Source organism: Canis lupus, chromosome X (assembly GCF_011100685.1).
Source record: "Canis lupus familiaris isolate Mischka breed German Shepherd chromosome X, alternate assembly UU_Cfam_GSD_1.0, whole genome shotgun sequence".
In the NCBI taxonomy this organism is placed as follows: Eukaryota; Metazoa; Chordata; class Mammalia; order Carnivora; family Canidae; genus Canis; species Canis lupus.
The window spans coordinates 102,519,556-102,532,829 of NC_049260.1; the positions used below are offsets into that span (position 1 = coordinate 102,519,556).

Consider the following 13,274-nt stretch of genomic DNA (forward strand, 5'->3'; position numbering starts at 1 on the left):
ATACAGCTATCGATCATCTTTCTGTCTTTTATTGTCTTCCTTTACTGCCTTCTAGTTTTTATTTTTATTTATTTATTTATATATATATATTTATTTATTTATGATAGACATGAGAGAGAGAGAGAGAGAGAGAGAGAGAGAGAGAGAGGCAGAGACACAGGCAGAGGGAGAAGCAGGCTCCATGCCAGGAGCCTGACGTGGGACTCCATCCCAGGACTCCAGGATCACGCCCTGGGCCAAAGGCAGGCGCTAAACCACTGAGCCACCCAGGGATCCCCTGCCTTCTAGTTTTTAAAATTTTTTTTTTTATTTATGATAGTCATAGAGAGAGAGAGAGGCAGAGACATAGGCAGAGGGAGAAGCAGGCTCCATGCACCGGGAGCCTGATGTGGGATTCGATCCCGGGTCTCCAGGATCGCGCCGTGGGCCAAAGGCAGGCGCCAAACTGCTGCGCCACCCAGGGATCCCTTTTATTTTTTTAATTTTTTTTTAATTTGTTTTTTTTAGCCTTCTAGTTTTTAAATCTCTTGTACACCACACAATTGTACTTGATTTTCTTACTGGTCTTCCCTTCCACGCTCACATCCCTCCACTGTAAGTAACGTTTCCCCTACAGACTCATCCTGTATGAACTTTTCTTCCTTCTTTGCATCTTTCTGCTCCCTCTCTGCCTCTCTCTCTCTCTCTCTCTCTCTGGCTCATTATAACAACTTCTTTCCTTCTCTCTCATTTTGTATGTCCTTTTTTGTCCTATCTTACTACTGGTTTATCCTATTTGAAATCCTATCTGCCTGTCTACCTATCCAACCATCCATCCACTACTGCTGAGCTGTCTCATTAATTTGCCTGTCTTTATTTTACTCTATTTTTAAGTAATTTCTTTTTAGATCTTTTTTCCCTCCCTGCCTTCTTCAACTGTACTTAATTCTCACAGTAGCTCCTGCTTTTAAACTCCTGTGTCCCTCACCTGGGTGGCTCAGGGCATGATCCTGGAGCCTGGGATCGAGTCCGCATCAGGCTCCCTGTGGGGAGCCTGCTTCTCTCTCTGCCTATGTCTGCTTCTCTGTGTGTGTGTCTTTCATAAATAAATAAATAAAATCTTTTAAAAAATTTAAAAACTCCTGTATCCCTTACTCTCACATCCTGTTTTTTATTTTACCAATTTTCCTAGCCTCATCCTTTTCAGAATTCTTTGCTTTCTTTCTCCTTCCCTCCATTCCATCCTTCCATCTTTTCCTCCCTTCTTAAGCTGTCACACCTGCTTCCTATAACGTCTTCCTATTAATCTTTCTCATGCTGCTTTTCCTTTTTAGTGGACTGTACATTCAAAGTCCAATCTTTTCTATGTATCTATTTTATTTTACTGTATTTGTTAACTAATTTCTTCTGTTTAGATCTTGATCCCCCTGTCCATGATTATGTACTTAATTTTTCTCACTACCTTCTTCTTTTCAGCATCCTCTGTCTCTCATGTCCATACTCTGTTACTCCTTTACCCAGACTTATCCCTTTAATAAACTTCTTTACTTCCTGCCCCTTCCTTCCTTTAATCTAACCTCCTCTCCACTTCCCCCCATTTCTTTTAATTTCATTATATTCACTACTTTAATTTTTCCTGTTTTTCTCTTTTTTTTGTCCTGTCTTTACTTTACTACTGGCTTCTCTTTTTAAAAGTTCTAGCTATGTGTCTGTACATGTATATATGTATGTATGTATGAATTCATTGATTGACCCATCCATCTAATTTTAATGTATTTTTAAACCGACCTCTTTTAAAAAAAATTTTTTAAGTAAGCTCCAGGCCTGACATGGAGCTTGGACTCATGACCCTGAGATCAAGTTGAGTACTCTCCTGACAGGCCAGCCAGGGGTCCCTAAACTGACTTCTTTTTAGATCGCTCTTCCAAACTCCTTTGTCTCTCGCTCTCACAATCTCTTTTTATTTGGCTTTGTTCTACTGACTTCTCCTTTTTAAACTTCTTTCTTTTCCATCTCCCTTTCTCACTCTTTGTTCCTTTATTTTCTCCTGTATTTGTTTCTTCTCTCTTTCACTCTTTCTTTCTTTGCCTGTTTGTCTTTCTTTCTACTTCTTCTAGTCTCTGTCTCCTATTTCTTTGCCTTGTTTTTCCCCCACTCCTTCATCCAGCATGTGTGTATGTGTGTTTCATAACTAGATTCTTCTGTTCAGTTTTCTTTCTTTTTTTCTTATTCATTCTTCCCCTCTTCTTCTCTTCATTTCTTTCTTTTTGTACCATCTTTTTTCACTACCTCTTCCTTTTTAATCTTTTTGGTCTTATTTTTTTATTTATTTCTGTTTCATGCTTGGTATAGTTTAAATGACTCTTCTTTTGTCTCCCTTTTAAAAAAACCTTTTTTCTCTTTCTCTTGCTAGCTTGCTCTCTGGATAATCTTTTCTTATTAGTCCTCAATTAAAATTTGTTCTATTTTTAAGATTCTATTTATTTATTCATGAGACACACACACACACACACACACACACACAGGCAGAGACACAGGCAGAGGGAGAAGCAGGCTCCACATAGGGGGCCCACCGCGCGACTGGATCCCAGGTCTCCAGGATCACACCCCAGGCCAAAGGCGGCGCTAAACCGCTGAGCCACCGGGGCTGTCCTGTTCTTCTTTTTCTTTTCTTTTTTTAAAGATTTTATTTATTTATTCATGAGATACACACACACACACACACACACACACACACACACACACAGGCAGAGACACAAGCAGAGGGAGAAGCAGGCTCTATGCAGGGAACCTGACATGGGACTTGATCCCGGGGTCTCCAGGATCGCGCCCTGGGCTGCAGGTGGCGCTAAACCGCTGCGCCACCAGGGCTGCCCTGCCCTGTTCTTTTAAAAAATATTTTTCTTTGTCTCCTTCTGTTTCAGTCTGATTTTTTGGTAATGTTTTCTCTTACTGGCTCATTTTCTCTGTCTCTCACTTTACATATATCTTTGTCGCTCTTTGTCATATCTGTTTTTAGTACAGTCTCCTCTTATTGGCTCCCTTTTAAAATTGTTAATTAATTTTTTTAGAGAGAGCATGCATGTGATTGGGGCAGAGAGGGACAGGAAAAGAGTGAGAATCCCAAGAAGGCTCTGCACCCAGCACAAAACCGGAGGTGGAGCTCAATCTCAGGACTCTGAGATCATGACCTGAGCTAAAATCAAGAGTCAGACACTTAACCAACTGAGCTACCCAGGCACCTCCGCCTCCTTTTCAAACCTGTGGTATGCACAATGTTGTCTACTGATCCACTTTATGGAAGTGTTAAATTTGTTATAATGTACATGATATTGTGTGTGTGTGCGTGTGTGTATTCTTTACAATGTGAGCTGTAACTGGAAGGTACCTTGCATAGTGCTTAACATAGGTAGTGTGAACTTCTAGGATTTCCCTTTCCAAGGGTCTTCTGACTTCACCACATAAGCACAGAGGGTTTTTTTAAAGCCACCAATATTAAATATATAGATATGTACCTTCTACTTAGATACTTTATCATTTATTGTCTCTCTCTCACCTTCTTTTTCATCCCGTCCTTTGTTTTCAAATATATTTCCCTCTGGTTTGTCTTTCTTAAGGTCATCTTTTTGTATTTTTTGTAAATGATAAGTGATCCTTTTCTCTAGAAGTGCTTGTTTCTAAAATGACAAAAAAAAATATATTTAACCTTTACAAATTTAAAAGCAGCTTGCCGCTGGAAATGTAAAACAGATATTTGAAATCTGATGGTCTACTTGAAGGGCGCCCTCATTCCTATTTTGAGATTTCTGAAGTCACAATGAGTACTAAGCTAGGATGGAAGGAAGGATATCTTCCCATTTGTTGTCCAGCATTAAGAAGAACACGTAGTAACAACTAGATCCAATTTAATTCATTGTGCTTTTTCTGGAGATTGGTCCCATTTCCCACCAGTCTTTGAAGCCCAGGTTCAGACCACGTTGGGCCTCTCCATCCACAGCTATCCTCATGAGCTTAGGCGATTTTTGATAATTTATTCTTTAAAATATCAAAATTGGCAAAAGCTTTTCCTCAAATAGCCCGAGTTATTAGTAAAAGCTCACTTTACCTTCCGGTGAGCTTCCTCCCTGGCTTTTTTATGTTGTTCTTCAATTCTTTCTTCTCTTTTTACTTCTTCTCCAATCTTTGTCAGAAGTAACATTTCTTTTGTCTTCCATTCCTAAGGCACACAATGTTATGGTAGTTAGCAGAGGTTCTCTTTCATTATCTTTTTTTTTCTTTATTTTGTCAACAAGCAAATTAGATCAAGTCAAGGGCCTTACCAAAATTGGGTCAACCATAAGGCAAATCTTATGTTGGCCTTAGGATGGGCTTCTTTTACTGCTTTTTATTGGGAATATGTTGGTGGATGCAATGGGATGGCAAAAGGAAGAAAATTATTTTGCTATGGAAACTTAATTCATGTAAAGCTTTTACATTCATTTAGAGCTTAAAGATGGCTCTAAAAAGATGTTGGTGAGAGGGTTTTTTCTTAATTAACCAAGGGATGTATCATATGTAATCTCTTGCTCTTAAATGTATTTTGGTAGAGAAGATAAATAAATAGGCTTGATTGGATTATGAGAGAATTCAGGCATAATTATTTTTCACTAGAGTTAATTTCTAAAACTCGAAGAGCAGATGAGGTGTTACCGTAAATGCAACAGATATGTAGTTTGTGGTATCACTCTATGTTAAGTAAAAGTTTGTCGACTGTAACAGTGATAAAAGATCAATAGTGATTTATTCTATAAATTATTATTATTTTTAATAGTGGTTTAATTTTCAGACCTGAAATAGCTTTCGGTAATATGGTGGGACTGCTAAAACTGTTCATCAGTGAAACAACCATATGTAATTTCCTCTTCAATGTTTAAAATTTGGTTTTCCTTACCTCTTCAATTTGTCTGCGGAGACCAAGTTTTCTTCTGATGTGGTCTTGATGTTGTTGTTCTTCTTCCTTCATCCGGAGTATGCTCTGCTTTTCTGCCGTGTGCTCAACCTTGTCTAATTCCCTACTAATCATATCTAAATATCTGAGTAAAAGTGCAAATATAAGTGAAGGTAAATTAGGTGCTTCCCTTATGATGGTGTTATCAATTTCGATGTTCCCAAATCATCTTTCAAGTTGCTTTTTTATTTCTTGAATACAGAAAATGTAGACTTTTTCAGGGACCTTTAAACTAACCTGATATGCCAGCACACCAGACTGTACTAATTTTACCAGACTCTGTTATACAAGTCTGTTGTTGTGGTTGGGACAATGGCAAAATGTGGAACAAAGTGATTAAAAGAATTTCACACAGAGATGACACACAGCTCAGCAGTTCTGGGAGCATGAATTTTCAAAAACAGCTGAAATCAACCTAAAGACTGACTTCAAAACACAAGCTGATTTGAATTTCCTTTACAAATAAATGTGTACTGGCCTCTCTGTAATTCCCAAGTCTTTGAATGACCTTCCATGTACACAGAAGTCTGTGGACTACCAGTCTGGGATCCTGGTGGATCAGTGTGTATTCTGGCATATTATGATATGAACCCATGGAATTGAAGAGGTAGGGTAAGCAGAAAGAGAGAGAACTATATAGCTCATCTCTGCTTCCTGGGACCTGGGCTTGGTGTCTGAATGGGGACAGTGAATGTGTGTGGGCAGTAGCTGAATGAACACACACAACTGGTTGGGAACAACACCTGTTTGTATTAGCGTCAGGTAAAGTTACAGGAACTCTCCCTTTCTGAACCTGCAGTGACTTCAACTTAATTTTGAAACATGAGTATCTTTCTCTCTCTCTCTCTCTCTCTCTCTCTCTCTCTCTCTCTCTCTCCTACTATCGATGTTGCCATCCCAAGCTAAGGGATTTGGACTTTGGATTTCTTCAAATTCAGTTTGGCCTACCCTCACTTCTAGTGAGTCCAGTTTCCCAGGTAGAAACTCTCCTCCCAAGCCCTGGTACCTCTTAATCAACTTTCCTTTTTCTCCACATTGAAAACTATAGGGGGTTAAATAGTGTTTAATCCTTTTTGGGGCTCCTGCTTTCAACTCTTTCTAGTACTTTACAGCTTTCTGGGGTCTATAGTGCGTCCATGAAATATGTATCAACTTCAGTCATACCTGTGCTTTATTATCAGCTCTTGGTCTGGAGTTGCTTGTGTACCTTCCTGTAACAGCCATTCTTGGAAATGTGCATTTCCATAATTGTCATAGGCTCTTCTGGTTTCGTGCAATTTATTTACTTGTTTTTCAATCATTTTCTGAGAGAAAAAAATGGAAACCTTTATACTGGCTAAAAAAAACCTGTCCTTTGTAAGGCCTACCAAGTTTAGGTCTTGGTAAACCTCCTGTACTTTACAAATGGTTAATTCTATTAACCTGCATTTAAGTCTAGTGTGGCTCCATTCCAGATAAGTGAAAATATCTCTCTGTAAATTAAAGGCAAAGGTCTCATTTTTAAATCTCTTATAAATCTCTAGAGATATCATTTGATTTGTTACCTCAATAATTCTAGGTCAGGTTATTATAAATAAACATTCTTCAGAGGACCAAACCTTTCTTCCAAACTCTAAAGAAAAACTATCTTACAGACCCCAAATAAAACAAATTTAAGTATTAACTTACTTGTTCTCTTACATAGTTTCTTTCAAAGTCTAATTTTAAAGTGGTCAGATACTGCCTGTACTTATTCAATTCTTTCAAGGTACATATGACCTATAAAAGCAAAACCAAAAACCAAAGATATAAATAGAAAGTTGTAACAATCATAAACCTTTCCAGAGAAGAGTGTCATAAGAAGACTCTTTTTAGTAACAATTTGGGATGAAGGGTAATAAAAGCACATTTTGGTAGTGGTTTCGAAGGTGGTATCTAAAATTGCTCTATCACCAAGCAATTTCTATCTAAATAGTATTATTTCAGTAATCTGGTTCACATTGTAATCAGAAATTTACAATTCTCAATGAATTTGTTATTAAAACACCAGTATAATAGTGATATTTAACACCCCCCCAAATTTATTTCATCATGCTATTTTTCTGCTCGTTTCCATTTTGTCTCTAGTCTTCTCCAAAAGTATAGAAACTATTCCTTGATAGGTATACTGTGCCTTTATTACTTTTAGAGCCAGAGGAGAGGTGCTATACTACCCCAGGGAGAAAATACATGAATAAACACATTTATATGTCTGTCTTTACATATTTGAATCATTTGGTGCTGATCTTGTGATGTTATCCAAGAAAAAAGTTCAAGCAGTAACAAGTAGTCTTATTTAGAAATCCAAATACTGAGTAATTAATTGAGCTTTCTAATAAATATTCTTTACTATTTAGCCAAAGCTGATGCAGGTTCCTAGTGAAGTATGGGAGCAAGTGTCTATCATGTCCCTAAATTTCTGCTGGTTAACAAGAATGAGGCTTCAACCTACTTTATTATTGCTGGTGATGTAGCCGCCCTTCTTTAATCTCCTTAGGATATCCTTTCGCTTATGGTAAGCTTTTAAATGGGGATCATGCAGGCTTTTATAGCTGGTTTCCAAAAGTCGGCAATAAGGATCAGACAAGTTAAAGTCAAAAGAAGGCTGATAAAGCTGCAAACACACAGATTCAAAAGTATTATATAGGTAAAATGAATGAAATTTCACTTTAAACCTCAAGTTGTTTAAACCAATAGGTTGGCCAGTGAAAAATAAAACAAGCAAGCAGAACCTTAAGTGAGGGAATCTGGAAAATGGATTGATTTAGGTAAATTGAAGTGCATTTCTCTTCCCCTCTCCTCTACCAAAGCCATCTTTGGGCTGGGGGTGGTAGCCTGAATGTCAGTCCAACTTATGAACACTGAGGTGTGGTCCTAAGAGTCCTGAAGGCAAGTAGGATGCTTCATATGTGGGCAGGGGGAAAAGACAAGGTGTAATAGGGTTCTAGCTTTTTTTTTTCCATTTAGAAGCTTCCTTTATAAATTTATGACTGTTTGACGCCAGCCTCTTGTCTTTCTTAATGAACCTATATCAGGAAACTGGTTTCCCTGGCTACCTTAAAAAGGCAAAGAAAGATGTCCTTCTGGACAATGATTTAATTTAAAGTGGAACTAGATAGGAAGCCCATGTCTTTCCTAGAAGAGAAATGATCAACAGCGATGGCAACTTAAGCAGTGCTGCAATTAGCAGGTTGATTATTGCTTCTTCTTTTAGATGTTGACTATTGTGCTGACCAACTCTGGGCTACTGACCAATCAAGAAAGAGATAAATATCCATTTGTTGAGGCCAGGGTAAACTTTCTATTGTTGATTATAATAATTAGTTTCCCTGAACTGAAGAGTCTATTATATCATCACTATGTGCCAGTGGGAGGTTATGGCAGAGACTTTTAAAAGTATGCAAATTGTTCTTTTACTTCACATGTTATCTTTTCATGAAAGCAGAATGTCTAAGCTAATTGGCAAAGTATTTACAATTAACTTTCAATAAAAGCAATTTAAGGAGTTTGTGAACAGTTGCTACCTTAAGTATACTAATAAACAAGTTCATTCATAAATAAATTACCTGAGATTAAGTTTGGTATCAAAATGTTGAGGTATAGGTTCAGTTGTCAAGTTTGGATTAATGCATAGCTAAAGACATTGCTATATTTTAATCTGACTGAGAAAAACACAAACACCATAATTTTATTCTATCTGCATTCAAAATAACATGAAAGACCTTTAAATTTCCTGTTGCTGTAGTGATCTGCTAAAGTGGTCTGCAGTTGTGGAAGCAGTAAGGGCAGGTGATGGAGTGTGTGGCCTGTCAGGAGACAGTGGTTATGGTCTGAACTCTATCATCTCCTTGTGACCTTAGATAAATCATAGCTTTACCTTTACAAGGTGGTCATGAGGGTAAAATGAGTTATGAAAACACAACACCTAAAGGTGTAAATATAAAGTCTTAACTTCCTTGAGGAGATCCTGCTAAAAGGTAGTCTTCAGGGGAGCTGAATGTAGTGCCTGATCATGATTAAATGCATATACTTTGGGGTAATCAATATAATAAAGTATAGAGATAATCATTATAATTTAGTATAGAAAAAACTGGAAATAATTAGTTAACAAGTAGACAACAGGACAGAATAGAATTATAGCAAATAGAAGATATTTGAGGATAGTCTTTCCTCCTTTGTCGAATATTAGTTGACCATAAAGTTGAGGGTCCACTGCTGGATTCTCTATTCTGTTCCATTGATCTATGTGTCTGTTTTTGTGCCACTACCACACCGTCTTGATGACCACAGCTTTGTAGTACAACCTGAAATCTGGCATTGTGATGCCCCCAGGTATGGTTTTCTTTTTTAATATTCCCCTCGCTATTCGAGGAAAAAAACAATAGGGCTATAGTTACAAAGCAGAAAGCAGTGTTATTACTTGCAATGAAATGTTTCAGGAAAGCTAATTTGTGAGAGTGTGACTCAGTCAATTTCTGTGAGGTGGCATATATTTTATATTTAGTAGAACACTATGCGTTTTCAAAAGAGAAACTATGTTTTCCAGCAAAAAACCCTGAAAAATTGTTATATACTAGAGAAGTATCAGAAATACCAAGAAGCCCCTAGTCATCCTTGATGATGTGCTGGATAGTGGAAGGGTAAGGATGTCAGAATTATTCCTGTAGAATCTTTTGCTATTGTGATCAAGCACATTCTCAACTAGAAAGTTCTGAACCTCCTCCAGACTTGGCCTAAATTATGGACCAGGGGGTGGGTATCAGGCAGAGGACTTAAAGTGTGTAATAATGTGAGTGCAGCACACTGCGTCACTAACAGTGCTGAGTAACATGGTGCAGACCAAGGGCATGTAAGTTCCAAGGAAAGATGAGATAGGTGTTGTGACAGTTGGGAAAGGCTTTGCATAGTAGCTCTTAAAAGATGGATCAAATTGGAGGTCAGGAAGGGGAGGAAAGTGCATGCCAGGTTGTGGAAGCCAGACGGACAAAGGCACTGAAGTAAGAATTAGCAAGATAAGTGTAGGTAGGCAGAAAAGACCCCACCCAACCTTTGGAAACTGAAGCTTTGGGTTGGAGACAGGGCTGAATTGGATGGCTGGGGGCAACATTGAGGTTTTCCATCATTAAAGTGAAGTTCAGACACTAATCAATTCATTTAACTTCACGTGGTATGTGAAATTGAAGTTGACTGAAAGCAAAATCATAGCAGTGTTTCGAGTTTAATAGCAAGCTGAAAAGGGTAAAGAAAATAACTTAAGCACCATTAAAACTCAGTTTACCTTTTCACTTATATTCGTAGTATAGAATACATTGTTGCTTCCTGGGATAATAGGCAGCTTGACCCCAAGAGGAAGATCCAAAAGATTAGCTGCTCCGACCTCTGGAATGGTTTTTTTGTGTGAGCCCTGTCAGATACCATGAGAAAGACTGTCTATTTTTAAGAACTGTTCTTTTAGTTGAGATCGATCTACTCACATTAAAATGGGCTAATACCTCCAAATAAACCAAAGAATCCTACGCTCGGGGTTGAAAGAGCTCGCCCTGCTGACAACCTGGAAGGCCTGCCAGCTTCCCCGGGTTACCAGCCCGATCTCTGGGTCCCACCCAAGGCTGGTTGGTCCTGGCCACAGGCAAGCTCTCGCTACGGGCTGCCGGGCCCGGGAACTTGAAGCGGAGTCGTCAAGCACCCGCCTCTTTCACCCTCGTTCGGCTGAGCTCTCCGCCCCTTCCGTCCGCCGCCTTCCCGAGATCCTGCCCAGGAGCTAGGAGGAGGGTGACTACAGGCTGGCCACCACTCACGGTGTCGCACTGCTCTCTGTCGGCAGTTAGCCTGCTGGCGGCCGCCTTAGTGGCAGCGGCTTCAGCAGCCTTATAGCAGTTGCTGAGGTACAGATCCATGGCCACCCATCAGCCCCCAGGGTGCCGGGGGCTAGAGCTGCGAGCCGTCTTCGTTTCTCCTCTTCAATTACACCTTTCCCGCTCTACGCTTTGATCAAGTTTGGGCCGCCAAGACGGTGATCGCCAGGGTAACGCGTCCTCTAGGCCACGCCCCTCACTGTGATGCATTCTGCGCTGGACAGCTGACGTCCTCAACTCGCGTAGACCCTGCGGAGGTGAAAGGGAGCCGGGACGGCTAGCCGGGACGGCTCACCGCTCCGGCTGCCTTGCTGCCTCGAACCTTCGGCGCATGCGCAGGTTTTAGTGCCTCAGAATTTGGAGAAGTGGTCTGAAGGGGTGGTGTTGAGAGCGCACGCAGATTACGTTTCTCCCTAAAAGTAGCACCTCTCATTTAGACTAACCAGAATGTATCAAGTTTTGTCAGTGGGTCGCTGGCTGTAATTTTTACGATTCTTCCTGGCCCCCCCAACCAGCCGTGATTCTGTTCAACACATGTGCATATGTTGATTGTAGTAGTAATTGTGTAGTTTGTCTTAGCTCGGCTTTCCACTTCTGCGGACTTTTTAGACACCAAGCCCCCCCCCGCCCCGCCCTTGCCCTATGCATACCACCTCTCCAGATTCCACATAGGGCACAATAGCTTTTTAAGGGTTCAATACTTTCTTCCCTTGTCTTCCTTTTTCCTGACTTGGGCTCTTCATCCATCTGGCCTCCTCTCCCTCCCTTTCTCTCCCTTTCTCCAGTTTCTTTTTTCCTCCCTTCCCATTAGCTTAGCCAACATTTTTGAGTGCCTTCTCTAATACCAGACACTGAACTGGGTGCTGAGGAGACAACAGTGAGTAAAACAGTTCCTGCTGCTTAAGAGCTTACTAGATGGCAATACATTAAAGGCTGAGACCGCACCTGATGTGTCAGGAGTTTGTACTTTGTCTCTGTGTTGTTTTATGTATCTCTTTATTGTGATTAAAAAATTACTTTTTACCGTCATAACATTTTAACTGTACAGTTACATTTTAACATTTTAACTGCATAGTTCAGTAGTGTTAAGTATAATCGCATTGTTGTGCAACACATCTCCAGAAGTTTTAAATTTTCCAAAACTGAAACTGTACACCCCTTAACTCCTCTTTCTTTTCCCCCAGCACCTGGTAACCACCATTTTACTTTCTGTTTCTATGAATTGGACTACTTCAGATCACTTATATAAGTGGAATCACATATTATTTTTCTTTTTGTGATTGTCTTAATTCACTTGGCATTATGTACTCAAGATTTGTTCATGTTGTAGCATGTAGTAGGGTTTTTTCCTTTTTAAGACTTTAAATTATATGTATACACCACATTTTCTTTATCCACTCAACCATCAATGAATATTTAGGTTGCTTCCACCTCTTGGCTATTGTGAATACTGCTGCTATGGACATAAGTGTGCAAATATCTCTTTGAGACCCTACTTCAGTTTTTTGGCTATATACTCAGAAGTGAAATTGCTGGCTTGTATAACTCTATTTCTGATTTTTGAGGCACCTCTGTACTGTTTTCCATAGTGATCACACCATTTTGCAGTCTCACCAGTAGTACACAAGGGCTCTAATTTCTTCATGTCCTTACTGTTTTTTTCTTTTTAAAAAATGATTTTATTTATTTATTCATGAGAGACACAGAGAGAGGTAGAGACATAGGCAGAAGGAGAAGCTGACTCCCCGCAGGGAGCCCAATGCAGGACTTGATGCCAGGACCCCAGGATTAGGCCCTGAGCCAAAGGCTGATGCTCAACCACTGAACCACCCAGGTGCCCCCTCACTGTTATTTTTTTCTCCTCATTTTTTCTTTTTTTTTTTTTTCTCCTCATTTTTTCGATAGTGGCTCTCCTAATCGTGTAAGGTGATAGCTCATTGTGGTTTTGATTTGTATCAAAAATTATCTCTGATAATTAGTGATGTTGAACAGCTTTTCATATGCTTGTTGGCCATTTGCTGTCTCCATGTTTTTGGTCCACTTTTTTGTTCTTTTGGCCATTTAGTAACAATAAGTAGTATTTATTGGGAATTTACTAATTTCAGACACTATGCTCAACACTCATCTCTTTTAAGCCTCACAACACCTTATCTATGTTTGCTCCATCTCTACAGATGAAGACATTGCTTGCAATGGCAGTGGCTATTATGTGACACAGCTGAGATATGAACCCAGGTTAACTGACTCCAAAAGCTGTTCTTTTCTTTTCTTTTCTTTTCTTTTCTTTTCTTTTCTTTTCTTTTCTTTTCTTTCTTCTTTTCTTTCTTTTCTTTTCTTTTCTTTCTTTTCTTTTCTTTTCTTTCTTTTCTTTTCTTTTCTTTTCTTTCTTTTCCTATAGAACATAGTAATCAAAAAACTTCTGACAAACAAAAGTC

The 13,274-nt window shown here is 39.3% G+C and overlaps 1 protein-coding gene across 1 annotated transcript in view; it reads right to left on the reverse strand.

The window, feature by feature from the left end:
• The window catches only part of LOC611589 (fibrous sheath-interacting protein 2-like), a 75,222-nt gene extending 64,067 nt beyond the window's left edge, over positions 1–11,155 (reverse strand). Inside the window, exons 1-8 of the mRNA XM_038588838.1 lie at positions 10,783–11,155; positions 10,263–10,388; positions 7,437–7,598; positions 6,635–6,724; positions 6,131–6,270; positions 4,910–5,051; positions 4,085–4,195; positions 3,536–3,656 (exon numbers count right to left, since the gene is read on the reverse strand). Of these exons, the coding sequence (XP_038444766.1) occupies positions 3,536–3,656; positions 4,085–4,195; positions 4,910–5,051; positions 6,131–6,270; positions 6,635–6,724; positions 7,437–7,598; positions 10,263–10,388; positions 10,783–10,881 (991 nt within the window). The 5' untranslated portion in view covers positions 10,882–11,155. The remainder of the gene's footprint in view (positions 1–3,535; positions 3,657–4,084; positions 4,196–4,909; positions 5,052–6,130; positions 6,271–6,634; positions 6,725–7,436; positions 7,599–10,262; positions 10,389–10,782) is intronic.
• Between the last annotated feature and the right edge of the window lie 2,119 nt (positions 11,156–13,274).